General features: G+C 37.9%; 1 protein-coding gene across 1 annotated transcript in view; it reads left to right on the plus strand.

Annotated features, from left to right (window-relative positions):
* LOC124212304 (uncharacterized) overlaps positions 1-17,921 on the plus strand; it is a 169,786-nt gene that overhangs the window by 145,767 nt on the left and 6,098 nt on the right. The window contains exons 5-7 of the mRNA XM_046612231.1: positions 10,895-11,088; positions 13,550-13,732; positions 16,217-16,542. Coding sequence (XP_046468187.1) covers positions 10,895-11,088; positions 13,550-13,732; positions 16,217-16,542 — 703 coding nt within the window. The remainder of the gene's footprint in view (positions 1-10,894; positions 11,089-13,549; positions 13,733-16,216; positions 16,543-17,921) is intronic.

Consider the following 17,921-nt stretch of genomic DNA (forward strand, 5'->3'; position numbering starts at 1 on the left):
GGTCGTAACGGACTTACGTCTACAATTGTATTATGTTAGAGGTATTTGTATTAAGTTGTAACAGACTTATTTTTACGCTTGTATGATGTGCATGTTTCACATACAAGCAGACGGACAACTGATTTGCTAATTATGATGTGTTATTTGCTTAGTGATTTTGAAGCCAATTATTACATATCAGAAACTCTCCAAGAATATTCCATGCTCAAAGGAAACGAATAAGAACAGATAAACAAGGCGAATGACATGATTAAAATTAATAGGATCTGATACGATTTCAGTCGTCTGTCCGAGATTCGTAACTCATCTTTATATACCTTTCGCAGGAATATACACTTCTCGCAAAAATTAAGGGAACAACAAAATTTTCGAAATTTTTAGGTGATTTTCAACAGGCTGTATTTCAGTGAAAAATGGTCGTATAAGAAATAAAAAAACAAAGCTTTTGAAGCTTGAAGACTCTAGTTTTTGAATTTTTTGGTTAAAAATTTTTCAAAGAACTATTAGCCATGCAATCCTTGGATAAAGCACAAAGAAAAAATTTTCAAAATTTTTTACATTTTTTTTTTCGCTCTACGGGCATGGAAAAATTTTTCCGAGCTAAACCAATGCATACGTCGCATAGCCTGTTTATTCAGCTTCAAGATGCTTTTTTTTAAACCTCGATACGACCATTTGTCTTCGAGATATCGAATTTTGAATGCCAAAGGATCCTTTTTCACTCAACTGCCGATATCTCTAGAACTACTGGTCGCACAGCGAGCCGAAGGGCAGTTTCTTTTTTTGCAGAAAATTTCTTACGAAAATCTGTCAAGGTTGATGTCAAAAAAAAATTTTTTCCACCTGTAGCGTTAACGTGAAAAAAGAGCAAAAAAATGCCATTTTGCCTTCTTTTGGATAATAGACTGTATCTTCGTCAATATTGGGGGGAAAGCTTAGGTTAGAAGAAAATTTTACAGCCTCATGTACCCCAAAGGTCCCCCTAAATCGGTAGATCGATCGGTTCAGCGGTTTTCCTGGACCGATTGATTGAAATTTTGAAAAAATTAAGAGAACAAGGTCCCTTAAGAAACAAAAACCTTGTTCCCTTGATTTTTTCAAAATTTCAATCAATCGGTCCAGGAAAACCGCTGAACCGATCGATCTACCGATTAAGGAAGACCTTTGGGGTACATTGGGCTGTGAAATTTTCTTCTAACCTAAGCTTTCCCCCCAATGTTGACGAAGATACAGTCGATTATCCAAAAATTCCTTAAGAAACAAAAACCTTGTTCCCTTAATTTTTTCAAAATTTCAATTAATCGGTCCAGGAAAACCGCTGAACCGATCGATCTACCGATTTAGGGGGACCTTTGGGGTACATTAGGCTGTAAAATTTTCTTCTAACCTAAGCTTTCCCCCCAATATTGACGAAGATACAGTCGATTATCCAAAAAAAGGCAAAATGGCATTTTTTTGCTCTTTTTTCACGTTAACGCTACAGGTGGAAAAAATTTTTTTTTGACATCAACCTTGACAGATTTTCGTAAGAAATTTTCTGCAAAAAAAGAAACTGCCCTTCGGCTCGCTGTGCGACCAGTAGTTCTAGAGATATCGGCAGTTGAGTGAAAAAGGATCCTTTGGCATTCAAAATTCGATATCTCGAAGACAAATGGTCGTATCGAGGTTTAAAAAAAAGCATCTTGAAGCTGAATAAACAGGCTATGCGACGTATGCATTGGTTTAGCTCGGAAAAATTTTTCCATGCCCGTAGAGCGAAAAAAAAAATGTAAAAAATTTTGAAAATTTTTTCTTCGTGCTTTATCCAAGGATTGCATGGCTAATAGTTCTTTGAAAAATTTTTAACCAAAAAATTCAAAAACTAGAGTCTTCAAGCTTCAAAAGCTTTGTTTTTTTATTTCTTATACGACCATTTTTCACTGAAATACAGCCTGTTGAAAATCACCAAAAAATTTCGAAAATTTTGTTGTTCCCTTAATTTTTGCGAGAAGTATATAAAGTTCGTGGTAGTCAATATATATCATCTGGTTGTAGTAAATAATTTTTTTGCAATATGTTTTCAAACAATTGTGAGCTAAAGTCAGCTGGTACGAAAAAAGCAATCCTAGAATTTTTAAATTGTGAACAAATCAAAAGATACGATTGAAAATAAGTTGATTACATCGAATTAAAAACTTTATTAGATGTAAAATATAAAACGAATTCAACCAATAAGCTGTGTCTGAATCGCATTATTGAATCGTGAAGTACAGTTGAATAGAAGATCAAAATCATTTCTGAAAAAGATTTAGAAATTGCTGAAGCAATATTTGCTTGCAGTCTGATTAGATTTACATCGAATAAGACCAAATAATATGACATATTTTTATCTAAACCGGTTAGTTTGTTCTCGGTTTATCGTTTGACAAAAAATCTGTTACATTCACGCCCTCACACACAGACCACGCTTTCTTTCTGCTTATTTCATTACTTTTTTCATGTGTAGGTATTCGAGACTGCTCAATAATGACAAGGCAAAGTCGCCGACGTTCCATTTTCGCACCATTCAAGATCCAGTATTATATTAGTGTCGATTTGGAGATTTTGGATATGAATCTCTCCAAATTTCAGGATTAAACCATGATCAATGTAAAACTTTATGAATCCGATCGGCTATGTATGACAATGTCGCAGTAATTCGTCAGTTGCGATAATTATAAATCTGTAATTTCATGACTAAGTTATGTTTGCCAAGGATTTGGCACTTCGTTGATCAAAAAATGTGCCGGAGTCTGCACCAGCTGCAATAGGAATTCACTAAAGACAGACACTCGGAACGACAGTACTCCATCTAACTTGGGATATTTTCGAAATTTCGAAGACATTGACACTCCTATTACAGTAAAAGTCGTTGCCCGTGGCAGTCACGACTGCTGGATAGAATCGTCCGCAAACTGTCAAAGTCATAAATCAACTGGAAGCAGTTCCCAGACTCCAACCCACACACTCCTAAATAAACGACACTTCTCGAAAGTCGCCCAAGTATAGAGTGGTGCACTCTCTACTAGTGCCAATAAGATTAAATCTTTTATTCTCTTTGCTGGTTTTTCTTTTGTCTTATCACTTTTTCTTGTCCCAGGGGGGAAAACTTTAACCACGCGAAGCTGGTCGAATGCAAGTTACAATGCTGGCGAATATTTTACTACTTGTGCCGATAAACGCGTGGAATATTTCGTCGTGACAACGCGAGAATTAATAACTTCCGTCTTGTGTAGATCCAATAATTCACATTGAGACTCCGTAATTGAATCATGCACCAAGATGTGATCGGTGTTCAACTTACTATCAGAAATCAATAGAATTAGCATGAGTGCATCAAGTAACTGCAGATTAATCAATGATGCATGCCATTAATTAACACTACTATCGTCTGGAACGAAAGATTACTCTGAATATCTTGTGTTTCAGAAAACTCGCAAACTTGGCAAAGACGTAAAAAAGTCGCTAAAGGTTCTCCGATATCTTAGTTCGAACCAGTGTTCTTCCACACCGTGCGAAATCAGGACCCGTCTAACAATGGCGCGTTTTAGATAAGCTTCAATTTTTGCCAATCAAATCACAACTTCTCGGATGGGGATGATAAATCGACTCCAAGATGTATACTTGCGTCGAAACGAGCCGTCACACCCATTCTGGTGTGGCTATTCTTAATCAATTTTCCCGCACGCCCAAACTTTAGTTCAGCAACGCATCGTGTTTAACGTGATGCGTACGTACCGACAAATTATTTTGACGTTTGTTAACGTGGTTCTCCTGCAGCATTCCCACGGTTGTCTGCCATTCCGCCGGATGAATGACCGCCAATGAACAATTGCGTGGTTGGGCACCAGTTCAGCTGATAAATAGTGGGAATGTTTAAACGGCTCCACAGTTCTCTGATGTTCCACAAAGCCGCGTTCGTTCCTGCTCGTTCGCTTCCATTCATATAGCTGAGTGATTGTTCTCGACAATCGACATGCTTCGGACCGTCTTTCAACGAAAAATTGAATTCAAGACTCCGCTCAATGGTTGACGGTAACAGTGCTTGAACTTTGCAGTGATTGATATATTGATGTGCAAACGATTTATGTGAATTGATCTCAGCCTTTTCCTTGGTGAATCAGGCAGCTATTCTTGTTACTGGTGCTCAAAATTGAATTTCATGCGCTGTCACTTGATGGATATATTAAAAATTCACCCACATATCATGCGGGTTCAAAGCGCTAGTATTGGAATAAAGTTTTTTATTTCGATGAGGTTCAAGCTAGAGGCATAGACTTAACGAAACATCGAATATGGTATAATACATATTCCGCAGATTTCGAACGAATTTGAAGTAGAAATTGAGTTTACAAAATATATGAATACATTTTGCTTCTCTTGCAATGATTTATCCTATCCACAGACAAGACCAGCAGCTCATTTGTCCGCCGGTGAGATTTTCGTTTCAGAATTTCATGCTGCGACGCAAAACACCGCATTGGTGCACATAGCACGTCACGTGACCCCGTCTAGTCGTTTATACGACGCAACAGAAAAGCGTAGACTTTGATGATGGATGTACACATTGAACAAACAGGTTGGAAGCAAGCGTTGAAATTAATATTTTTGTCACGAGTTGTTTTTAGGTGATTCTAATCCGGCGAATACTACGCAAGAGTTGATACGATAACCACGGGGCATCTGCTTGTTTGAATTAGCAGCGGAAGTTTGTTATCTCATTAACAAAATTATTTCAAGACCATGTACAGTCTAAGTTCAAAGTGGATGTTTGAGTTCAAAACCAGAAGCCCTTGGTTACCCCAATGTACCCCAATATTAATTTCATGAACCAACAGACAGGATCTATATCGGATGTTTGAATTTGTATACAATAAAATATTACGGAGAAGTGGAAACTGAACGGTTGCACTTACCCTTGACAAGCATTAAACGGAAGCATTGACGATTAATTCTTTGGAGTTTATGTGCAGATATTTTATATTACGAATAATATCCCGGTGATATTATTTCGCTCGGTATAAAGTAACGCAAATTCCGCGATGCGTGTTTTCATTACTACCGAATACCATTAGAACTCCTCTCAAGTTGAGCTTGGCGATATTTCAAGCCCGAAAAGCCCCGTTGAGCTCTGATCAGCAGAGGATTTTGGTTACATCTTGCGCGAGGAATTATCTGATATAAAACGAAACGATTCGCCTTTAGCAGAGGCTGTAAAGCTTTACTGCCGACGAAAGAGAATCAGATGAAGGAAACAATTACCGACCATGGAACCCCTCTCTTCTTGCGTACCTACCGAATACTCGTAAATTCTCATGCGTTTCTTCGTTCTACACTTTCAGTCTGAGACGATATGCTGACTCTTGTGAATTAATTCCAACATGAGTAACGGAGACAGAATGAGACGCGGTCTTCGAATCGTGACACAGCTGAAGGAAAAGGCCAAATCTCTCTTTATCTCCGTCTTTCGGGATTCTCTTTTTCTTCATCTTCTCCCTCTTTCTACCTCTCCGCTTTCCTCCTCCTTCGTATTCCAGACCACAAAATACGTGACGCGTTTCATCCTGGAAAAGCTAGGAGACAAGGACACGTTTTGAGAAAGAGAAATCGCGTGTACTGCGGTTAGTCGACAACAAAAATTCTTATAGAGTTGAGGGGGAGATATAACATTGACAAACGGAGAGAGAGAGGAAAGATCCAGGATCTTTTTCATTAAATTTTTATAATTTGGATCGAAAGGAAAAATCCAGTGACGTCAAGAAGTATTTAAGCTCCCGGAGACTCATTTCTTTTGGATTTTAATTATTCGAACAAAAGACGTTTCATTGTTTGTACGCGATAGCTATTTGCTTCGCAAGATTTTTCCACGTAGTTGTTAAAATTTTAGCGGAAATATTTGATAATTATAAAAATAACCAAAATCCACTACTTTGAGCAGTAACTCGTATACTCGTATTTCATAGGAATTTGACGCATTTTCTCTAATATGGTTTATTATAGTTGTTTAAAACAATAAACGTAAATCCTGAAACACATATTTCCGCAACCTGCTTACGTGCAGCTATGCCGATATAAATCGAAGGCACCGCAACGCTGTATCATCCAGAGTAAAAAGCGCGTGCGGCATAAAATTGGTACGAAAATGTGTACAACTGGAATGATAAAAGGGGCAACGGATTAAACGAGCCGAGATGCGAGCAAAATGGAGACGGACGGCATGCGATGCGAGAGCAAGGCTAAATAGAAATGAAGTGCAAAAACAATAGTCTCACGTTTCACTCGGAAAGAATCGTGAAAGGAATTTGCGCGTCAGTCAGGAGCACTTCCGGTCCCACAGAACAGACAGGCTTGTATTTAGATCTCACAGCCCCGATCGAAACTGCCGCAGCTGAACTTTCAGGTGTTTGCTCACTGTTAGCAAAAACTGTTTTGCAATCAATTTGCGTGACTTTTTTTTTCATAGTGACCGCCGAGTTCATCAGGGTCATGGAAATTACTCCCGAAAGTGATGGATCTGCAGCAATTTTACCCTTTCGCATTCATTCGTGCTTTTTCGTTTTACTCACCCTTCAATCTTACAGACTCACGTTTGTTACTGACTAATAGATGCGAATTTATTTGCAAATGTTTTGAAATTTTCTTGCGTTTAGTATATCAAATGTTACCCACGTTTTAGTATTTTTTTTCGGTAGCAATGGACAGGTTAATTACAGGGACGTAAATATTGTCCGTGAGATTAGATGAATTGTACAAAAATCGAATCATGTTTTATACTGCCACAGCAATATTATAGACACGATTTTCGAGGGACATCAATAACTTGTTTGCAGATAACGTGTTCGGTTTCTTTCTTATATATATAACTGATAATTTGTCGAATGTCCAGAAAAAATTCTATGAAATAGATATTAAAAAATATCTATTTCTGCTCATTCGTTTTCAAAATCTCTTTCTGCAAATTGATTTAACGTGATTTCAAATTTAAAGCAAAAATGTTTGTATTCTCATAGAATTTATTCTGCCTGCCAAAGCGTCGACGTAGAATTTTAATTCTTCAAATTAAACAAGATTAAATATAAATGAAAGCGAAAAGTTCCCTTATATACCTTGCCTCAACTTTGGGTAATTTGAATAACAATTTTTATGATCGAGTACTTTATTATGTACCTACAGCGTCAATAGCGAGGTATCAGAACCTGATTCAAGCAAATTACTTAGATTACGATTTCCTGATAAATTCACGTTCAACTCACATAATTGAAGTCCTCGAGGACTCGTTTTTGCACACGGTGTAACAATATTGTGTAAAAAGTATATTTCTTTCATTTATATTTTATTACATTTTCTTCTTGCGTTTCTACAGCTCGTACCTAAATTTTATGACATTCTCAGCTACTTCTGTTTCAAAACTTTCCCGCCTTTCAACCATCCCTTATACCTGGCAACCTTCACCCCCGACGTATTTCAACGTTGTCTCATCAGACATATTCTGGTCTTGAACTTTCTTTTCCTCGTTAATGCTTTTACGCACTTTCCCACGAACCTCAACTTTACGTCCCTTATTTGCTTTTCCACCCATCTGCGCCATATATTTTTACACTCTGCCCAATTTCTTTCATTTTCCGGAACAGTATCTTTTCAATTTTCGAAGAAATGAATAGCAAATTCTTTAGTAAGTAAACTTTTCCTATGAATAATATATAACTTTGTCAAGCCTTAAATCATCCTTTTGAAACTAGTGGTGTGAATAATGAAGAAATACGTCTGCTCTGAGTATCGTGCTGATAATCGTAAATATAATGTATGCCATAAAATTAACAGAACCATTGCTTTATGTGCCTTCACGGAAGCTAAATTAAAAGTTCTTAATTAAAAGTAATATTTAACTTTATCTTTGGATGGTGGGAAATTCAATTGCAATAATAATTTTAAATACGACTACAAGAAATCAAATAAATGCCTAATTCTGAATATTTCTTAATGTAGATAAAGTAGTACATTATTTTTGCATGACTATACGATTTAGTCATAGCTAAAAAATAATTTCATTTTTCGAAGTGCGAACATTCATTTTTATAAATTGAGTGAATAATATATTTATTATGTAGAGATGGAACTGTGAGAAATTTTCAGTCGATTACTTTGACGAAAATATGTGTTCAATTTTCTTGAAAGTAAATTGTCGACACAGTTTTGTCAAGTTGCTGTCAAGCTTTCTATAAACACTGTTTAAAATGCATGAATATTATTAAATATTTTCCGAGTCTTTCAGTGGTTCCGTTGGGAAATAAACGTGATTTACAGCTTATACCTACGTGTATATATCTCTAGTGCAATAAAATTTCAGGCTCGTGTTAATAACTGCGTGACAGTCTCCGGGGTATAAAACTGCGGTGTAAATGCTAGATTTGAAGATCCAGTCTGCAAACTTGAAATGTGAATATTTTTTTTTTTTTTTTTGTGACCTCACTTATTTTTGCGAAGCCTCTGCAAGTCAGCTTAAGAAGATGCTGTATAGCTCATTTTTACCGACCGAGTAAAATGTCACTTATTTTTACTATTATCAAAGCCTACGTCTACGCAAAGCATCACTGGTGTAAAAATGAAACTATTCAAAAACTTTTTCATTTTAAAATAACTCATTATATATGATAATCCTCAAATTAAGAGACATTTTTCACTCCGTCGATAAAGCAGACTACGGATGCTCCTCTCAAAGTTGCGCTACTACAGTCTCTTCGCTCAGCCAGCCTGGCTTACGGTTGCGGCTTCTCGCCTTTCCGAAAGCTCAAATGCGACGTGATAATCGGGCAATGAGGTGCTCAACGAGTAGAAAATGACGATTTGCATCAGCCTCCTATCTCGAATTTTAATTGCTTTACGTGCTAATGACACTCCTCTGGCTTTGACTCGAGCTTTCAGACGTGCGGCGGTATAAAAGCAGCGCTGATTCTTCTGCGGCGAGTTGAAAAGCTCGAAACCCTTAGACCCGCTTTTTCACTGTAATGTAACCACTCGACTCGTTTTATTCTTCAACGCCACCCGCAGATCTAAAACACACCTTGCGTACTCTTTTTCGACTCGCAATCATTTTATATCACAAACGCTTTATACGTACACGTTTTTGCATGTATTGAATAAAAATTTTCAACACCATCTTTTGCCGACAAATTACCATCATCTGCAGTTTATTATATCCGGACGAAAACATCTGGAATGTAAAAAAAATCCGCCAAGTACCAAAACCACGTCGTTATAAAAATACAAGAACAATTTAAGTATTTCCAGTCTATGTCGTGAAATCAGGAAATAATCCCAAGCCCTAGGATCTCTCAGCAATTAAATGTACGTCGTCAAGTCGAACCTCGCCGTTTCGTGTAGTGATATCGAAACATCGTTCCAAGAGCTACTTACTTGGCGGGTTCATTTTTCTTTAAAATCAATTACGAATGCTATAGCGACGGATTGACCACGGAGACCAATTTGTCGCATTCGTAACATGAAACAATGATGTGAAATATGAATTGTACATTAGACTGTTTCAAAATAAATCGATAATTTTTTTTTTTTTTTTGCTTTACACAATTTTAAACTATACTTGGACATCAAAAAATAATCCTCGCGAAAGGAGGGGCCGGTACTTCAAGATTTAGAGGTGTCTCATCGGACTTTTGTCTTTTTTATTTCGTCAATACGTAAATAATTAATTTCCATGGATGGAACAAACATTTTTCTTGTCCTAAAATGATGAATATATTCCAAATTTATGTATAAATACTGAATATACTAGAAAAAACGATCTTGATGATCGCAGCAACTATTATCGGTCGATGTATACGTGGATAAATGCAAATATAATATAACGGAACCACTTGACCGATTTCGATCAAGTTCTAACGCTGAGGTCATATGGACTTGGAGTACCAGCCACATGAGTATCATTTGAAAATATTCACGCGTTCCTGAGATATAACGATATGCTTATACACAGGAAGATAGGGAAGTAGTTTGGCCGGGTAAAGATTCTTCGCTTGCTTTCGCCTTTAAAGGTACTTGGCAGCGATTCGCTGCCGCGAATCTTGATCAGAAATTTTGACAAGTTCGAAGAAACAACTTTATTTGCATCTATAACCAAGCGTCTGCTATCACTTACATAAAACGAGGGATGTACGATCAAATTGATTTTCGTAAAGAAATGTAAAAAATTTTCAGAAATTTACAGCCAACAAGTGTAAATTGGAAAAAAAATTCAATAGCGGCAAAAAATTATTTGACAAACTTTATTCAAATGAAATACGGTGATAATCTTTCACCCATTTATCCACCCTTATTTTCTATCGCGTGAACAAAAAAATGTATTTCACGCCGTAAAATAATTACCCAGAAGTTATTCCTCATCATGTACAATAATATCCTCCCCAAATTTATCCGATATCGCGTGAAGCGTGACTACGGCGAATCCAATTATTACGGGCGATTAGCGCGCATTCGTCGATCCTGAAAATATACGAACCTATATCGGTTCGCATGATGAATGTAACGCGCAGGGGTGATGCGATAATCCAAAAAAGAAAAGAAAGAAAAAAAAAAAACAAGGTTCGTGCATGCAGACGATGAAAGTAAAATAATTTCCTAGCAAGCTTACAGAACCTTCTGCACACATATTTACCCTAGTAAATTTAAATTTCACTAGGGTTGAGCAGTTTGCGTCGTCGCGGCGAACTTCCCGTGTTTGAGTTTGTGGGTTTATATACCATGGTTCCGTCTCTAGCAGCCAACAGCTCGAATACTCCTTAATTGATCTTGTGTGACGGGTCGGATGTTAACGAGAGCGTCAGGGGCCAACCAGAATCCTGAGAATTTCATCCCTTTTCAGAAAGCACCTTCCGAGTAATGCTGCAGAAGAGCAGCCGAGGACTCGGCTTGAGCGTTTCTGGGGGCGGAACGGCAGGACCTGTTCGTGTAAAACGGCTCTTTCCTCAGCAGCCTGCCGCTTTATCCAACAAACTTCAGCCCGGTGATATTCTCCTCGCTGCCAATGGCCTCCCGCTTACTGGACTCACGAATTACGTAAGTCATGTTTTGAAATAACTTTTTCGCATACCTATTTATTTCGAATCAATTATCCACGCGCCATGCGTCAATTTTCATCACAAGGCAAAAGCTCAAGGCTGTGTCAAAGGTCGAACGAAAACTTTCGGTATCAATAAATTTGAGTCTTTTTTTATTAAGATAATCGTATTGTTCGTACATCTACACTGATAATATATAAAATCCTTTGGCGGTTTGTCGCGGATAAACTCGAGAACCAGTGGACTGATTTACGTGAAACTTGCACCAAATTGTTCCTTAGGTCTGCCCGAGTAACATAGGCTGTATAAATTATGCAAAATAGGTTCCATTGGTTCAAAAAATAATGAAACTATGATAAATCCAGCAAATTTAGAAGGAATAAAGGTCAGGAGAAGTAGAAAAATCTCCAACGTGAGAACTTTGCGATCTGAGTTCAGATCCTGATTCTTCTTTTTGGTTTCAATTTTTTATTCGTCTTCGGTCTAAACTTTAAATTTTTGGATTTTTTACAAAGAATATAATGTGTTAATTTTATCAAAATTAATTACGGACCGTAGTGATTTTGCTAATCGTATGAGTCCTAGAATAGCAATTTTTTTTAGTCGAGTTATTCAAACCGTGCTCGTTTGTATTTTTCTACAGCATAGGTCTTTGAAAAGAAAATGAAATTGAAAATGATTAGGGTCACGGCTACGTCGAGATGTTCTGGAATATTCCATATAATAGTTACTCTACCTTTTGAATTCATATTTGCCGGCTTGAGTTTCTTATACATTTCAAGGAAAAATTCTATCATATTTTCAAAGTCATTGCATCAAACAAATTTGATTATAGTTCCTTTTTTCTAAACGTTGATATTCCCATTCGGTGAACTGAACTCTACGACCGATAAATGCGTAACAGCTAATCGCTTATATATTAAAAAGGAAATTAGGAAGAATAATCCGCATTCGATAAATCGACGCTTTGCGTTCCGAATGAATGTATCTTTCACTTTAACAAATCAGGCAAAAACACACGATGAGACACCGCGTGTCTGTAGCTTGCGAAATACGCAAATATATACCCAGCCGTAACTTAAGATCTGATCAATGAAAGTCCGTGGAGACAGAAGCTGAGCTCACCGCACGACACGGCTCAGCGTTCAATGTGGTGGGTTTAAATTGAGGTGAAATTTAAAGGAAAGAGGGTAAAAGTACGCGGAACGGTGGATGGAAAAAGAAAAAAACGAGGGAGAGGTATAACGTGGAAAAAAAGAAGAGGAGATAAATAAAAGGGAAAATGGAAAACCGCGCTGGCTGAGGACATCAGTCACTGTCGCCCGCAAATACGAGCTGGCGAGTATAAGCTAAGCTCTCGGCGTCATCCGCATTCCGCCATACTCTATATAAGTGTAAGGAAGACGTGCCCAGAACTTCCTCCCACGGGTGTTGAGATTTGCATTGAATTAGCATAATGCATCTCCGAGGGACTCGTGCGCGAAGAAGAGGAGACATTATCTCACCGTGTATAACAAGCCCCGGGAATCTGAGGTTACGACGCGACGCCTCGAATTCCCAGATACATTGGACTCGAATCTCTGCAGGAACACTGCGCTTTGAACACATGTTGCATATCTGCAGAAGAATTTACATTTTTATAAAAAAAAAACAGGTCAGTCTGTCCCTTTACTCGCCCGTGATAACTGGAAGTTGTATAATGTAGAGAGCGGAATTGTTTAACCGCAGGAAACACGAAATTTCAACTCGTTCCTGTATTTCACCGAGAAATTTAACTTGTTTACCTGCTATTTTTGGTTTTCCAGGGTGGTTAAAGATACGGAAAACAGGGAATAGCTCGGGGAAAGTCAGGGAATTATCGTGACTATAGAGAAAAATGTACTTTTTCGTAAATCGTTTTCAAACTTTAGCTGTGCTTCGTAAATTCAGTTAAGATAACTTTCGGAAATGGCATTGTTCGATTTCTAATTACTCGTATGAAATGAATAGTCATAAAAACTGCTTATCGTTACCTAAGTTTCGTGGGAAAAAATCAGCGAATTCTGAATTTTTTGACGGGAAAAGTCAGTGAATTTTATTTGAGTAAAATTGTCGCCATCCTGTTTACAAAAACTATGGCATCAACGAGAAAAACAATTTAGATTAATCGATTCGTAACTCGTAATTTTTATTCATTCTAGAGATACCGGAATGTAAAAAAAAAACGATCCCAAAAATCTCTGGAGATCTCTACGATAAACAAAATAAGCACAAGCGCTTAAAATTGGATCAAAAACTCCAGAATCCGAGTATATTCAACGTTTCATTTACGAAATCTGTATTCTTTTTCCAACTTTCGATTCAAAATAAGACCTTCGATATTCGTACTTTGTGTTTCCTAGTTTCTAAGCAATATCTACATATAATATGCGTAATATGCGTATAACGCAAAACAGCCAATCTGCGATATCTTGTTTCAGGAAGCTCTTGAGGTTTTGCGAACAACACCGAATACCGTCGAACTGGTCGTGTGTCGTCCAGCAGGTGCCGATGCGGTTGTTTCACCCATTGGAGCACCGCCACCCCCGCCGGCAAGACGCGAGCTTCCACCACCCCTGAGGATTTTCACCCCTTTACCACCTCTCCAAATTGAACCCTGCGGGGTAAGTTTCAGCGTTTCTTGACAGGCTTAAACCTTCCTTTTCTCGAATCTCATGTATTGAAAACAAGCCAGGTACGCGAAGCTGCAGGATTTTTAACAAGTACGTTTACTCATCGACTCTATCGTCTTTTTAAACTATTAATAGAGACATCGAAGTCAGAATCAGACGGTTAGGCCTTTTAGGCGCAATGAGATAATTCGAAAACTATCGGGAAATTTCGTAAGAATTTTCAAAAGTGAGAAAAATCTTGTAATTTTTTTGTTTCTCATGAATTCATGAACATCTTAAATGTTCTAGAAGTTCATACTATTGAATGCGTTAAAATATTTTCTTACAAAATTTGTTCGCAGCTTCACATAAGAGTGACTATAAATTGTGACAAAGGGCGCATCAAGCTTCCCGCTCAATTTATTCGCGACAAAGTTAAATCATTCATTCGCGGATGTATCGCAATTCCCTTGATTAATTTTAATCATTCTAAACAATAGTACTTCGTCACTTTTTAAACGAATCCATCAACGAATACCATATTTATTTTTGCTAATAAGAAAAGTAAAAATAAAAAAAAAAAAAAAAATAAATAAAAAAAAAACAATGATCCTGTTCTGGATATCGTGTGAACTTTTTGGCTAATGAAATGAAGTAAAAGTAGTCACCTTCAGAAAAAAGTTAGTCATCACATTCCAAGGGTGGAGGAAAAGTGTTCTGATTTTGAAACGAGCGTGCGGCTCTTAGGTTTCTTTTTTGGGATCGGCCGGTCTCATGCAAATTACTGCACTCGAATGCTCGGTCATTTTTCGCGGTCATTAGAGACCGAGCTCAGATTTATGCAGTGCCTACTTTGCTACGTTTTACGTTTCACGATCTCCGATAGACGAGAATATTTGTTTGAATTATGCACGAGCTTGCGCAACAAGCATCGGATTAAATCTGTGGTAGGTGCATAATGGAAATCTGACGACACTTTAGGAAATTTATCAAAAATTTTGGAGAATACTTCTGCTATGTTGGTTAAAATATAAAATATCAAAATCAAATTTGAAAGTTTCCATCAACTTCATATATTTCATATCATAGGTCAACAATTATTCCGCGACTGAATGAGCATATTTTCATGCCTATATCGAAGTTCGAAATAAGCTTGACGTGATTTACTCAAAACGTGATTTCGTTTCACTCAAAATTGCGCCAGCAGTTGTAGAAATCGTCACAGCAAGTAAGATACTACGTGTAATTGATCAGAATGCTCTCAGGCACGTCTCCCTCGTTCTACAACAACGTCTTCCTTCATTAGTTCTCATCAGCATAAACAAACCTTCTACCTCTAACAAACACCGGAATTACAGGCCCGTCACAGTACTCTGTTCGAATACTCGTACGCTTCCAAAACCGCAAGGCATTTGCAATTATGATGGCTCGTATTGATACCTATTAGTGACGTAACGAATATTCGCATTCGTAGAAATCGTGTGAATATTTTGCGAAAGTGACTTGGAAATACTTTGTATTTGGCTTGTAAAAATTGTGGAAATAATATTGAATAAGACAAAAAAGTTTAGTTTGACGATGAACTTTAATTATAAAAGTTTGTCTTCACGTTTAAATCACACCCTGGCCTCAAAATTAATTAGATTCTGTTGTCAATTTGTCTTTAAATAATCAAACAAACAATCGGCTTGGTACGGATCAGCTCGGCAATATCCGGAACAAGATGCAAACGGTGTTAATGTGTGCATGCGACTTGCATGGTGAAACCTGACAGTCAATCAATTGTCAATTTTTAACCATAGAGAAATAGCACCATCAGATTTAAAAATGTACATTCGCACTCGCATTCGCGAATACTTAAAATTTCACATTCGTTACATCACTAGTACCGATGAACACTTCAGATCCAATTTTGTAGGTGAACTTGCAAAGCTGGTGAACCGTTACGCAGCAAGAATGAAACACGGGAAACACTAACAATTTTTCAATTTCTTCAATTCTTGTTCCATACAATAACTTAAAAATACAAGTCAATACGGTTGTTCAAAATTTGCTATCACCAAATTAGATTTTTGTTTTGACACCGCTTGTGCGTTGTTACGAAGCTCAGAACCTTGATCAATAGTACGGGTATTGGCACAAAAGTCCACAATTGAGAAAATAATCTTAATTAGTTTATCGACCTTGTTTCACCATGAATTGTGTTCGCCTTATAATTCGTAGATAATTTTCATACATTCCTCCGCAATGGAGCGGATAAAATGTAAAACATCGTTGCAAGCGTATGGGTAATTTTATTTTCGACAACATACTTTTACACGAATTAAGTAACACATTAATTGGAAAAATTTTAAAATATCTAAGTCAAGTTTCTAAAAAAATTCGTTGGTAACGACTTGGCACAATTGCAAACGATCTCATTCGACGATAACCAAGCAATCAGTTCCAATTGAAAGATCGAGTTACTAACAATGAAACTATTTTGTAAATCGACAGGAATTTGACATCGAGATGACTAAGGTCAGCGGAAGTCTGGGTTTCACGTTGAGGAAGGCGGACAGCAGCGCCCTGGGACATTACGTCCGCGCTCTCGTCAGGGAGCCGGCTCTTAGCGACGGTCGCATACAACCTGGGGACAAAATTGTGGCCGTTGACGGAGCCCCGCTGTCACCAATGAGCCACGAAGAGGCGGTAGCCCTCCTGAGACAGTGCGGACCCAGGGTTAAACTCCGACTCTACCGAGACCTCGCCCAGACGCCGGTGTCGGCTCTTTCCCCAACGGAACCTGACCACCCTCTCCGGCCACCTAGGACGAGTCTGAGGTACGCGAATTCACTTTGCGAGTGAATTCTTCCTTTTCCACTTGTTTGAAAAGTAAGTAGATAGGCTAGAGGGCGTTGAGATCACTCAAATTTCTCCAAGTCCCTAAATCGACCTACTACGCATTCCACCTACATAGATTTCAAATTTTCCCGCCTTTTCGCATGCGCAGTAAGTTGACTCGGGGACCTACTGCGCATTCTTCTCATACGCATTTCAAATTACCCGCCTTTGCGCATGCAGAGTAGACCGATGCGGGGATCTAGTGCGCATTCTACCCATACACATTTCAAATTTCCCGCCTTTGCGCAGGCGCAGCGGGCCGATTTTGGGACTTGCGTTAAAGAAATTTTGACAGTCTCGAACCCGTCTAGCCTATCTACTAAAGTAGGTGTATATAGTTAATCATGCGTGGGCCCGCCTTGCGCCGGGTGGACGTATTTTTAGTCGAAAGTGGGCTTAATAATAGCCGCAATTGGAAGTGTGGGAGTCCCGAAGCGGTCAGCTCCGGCTGTGTGACATCATCCGCTCAGTTCAGCGGTCGCAATTGAGCATGATGTACGGACTGTAAGTTACGTTTGTCTTCAACAGTTGGTTTGTGCCGGTTCGAAAACACTTTGACGTCTTGTGCCGCAACTCTTGACAAGTGGCCGTGACTTGTCTCCACCTTCATCCACTAAAAACCTCTGAAATTTTCATCGATTCCCATTACTTTGCAAATAATATATTTTACGGGAATCTTTCGATCTTACATTAATAGTAAGATTGTTCCTCAGTTGAGATTGTGTTAAATCATATTGACTCAATGATGAAATGCGATTTCTGTGATTCGTGGTACGATGATAACAACCAAAAACGAATCTCTATCGGTTTTTCAGGTAACTTACTCACACACAATTACCGATGTGCGGGTTTGTTTCATTTTGGACACTGATTTGCTTGAACAGACGATATTTTATACCGTAAACCTTTGTCACAAGTAAAAGAAATCGAACGCTTCCCCTCAAATTGCAATTGAAAAATCCAATCGAAATTTCCAAAATTAAAGATTGATGGACATATTTTGGTCATGATAACTAACATTCAGATTTGAATCTAAAATATTGTGGAAAAATATGTATTTTTCTTCTCTAAGTAGGCCACTCGTTTCGAAAATAGCGTTTGTCTTGTACTGATTTCTGTTTTGAATCAAATGTTTTTACATTAGAGTACCGTCTCTCTTGTGGAATTTACCATATGAATTTTTTCGTGAATTGGACAAAACAAAACATTTTCTTTTCGACTTTCAAGTATGGAGTCCCAAGCTTTAGAGTTCGGAAATGATGTTATTTTCAAACGTATTGTTCAATGTTTCTGGCTAACGCTATGTGCGTATGCTTAA

The sequence above is a fragment of the Neodiprion pinetum genome, chromosome 1 (assembly GCF_021155775.2).
Source record: "Neodiprion pinetum isolate iyNeoPine1 chromosome 1, iyNeoPine1.2, whole genome shotgun sequence".
Classification (NCBI taxonomy): domain Eukaryota; kingdom Metazoa; phylum Arthropoda; class Insecta; order Hymenoptera; family Diprionidae; genus Neodiprion; species Neodiprion pinetum.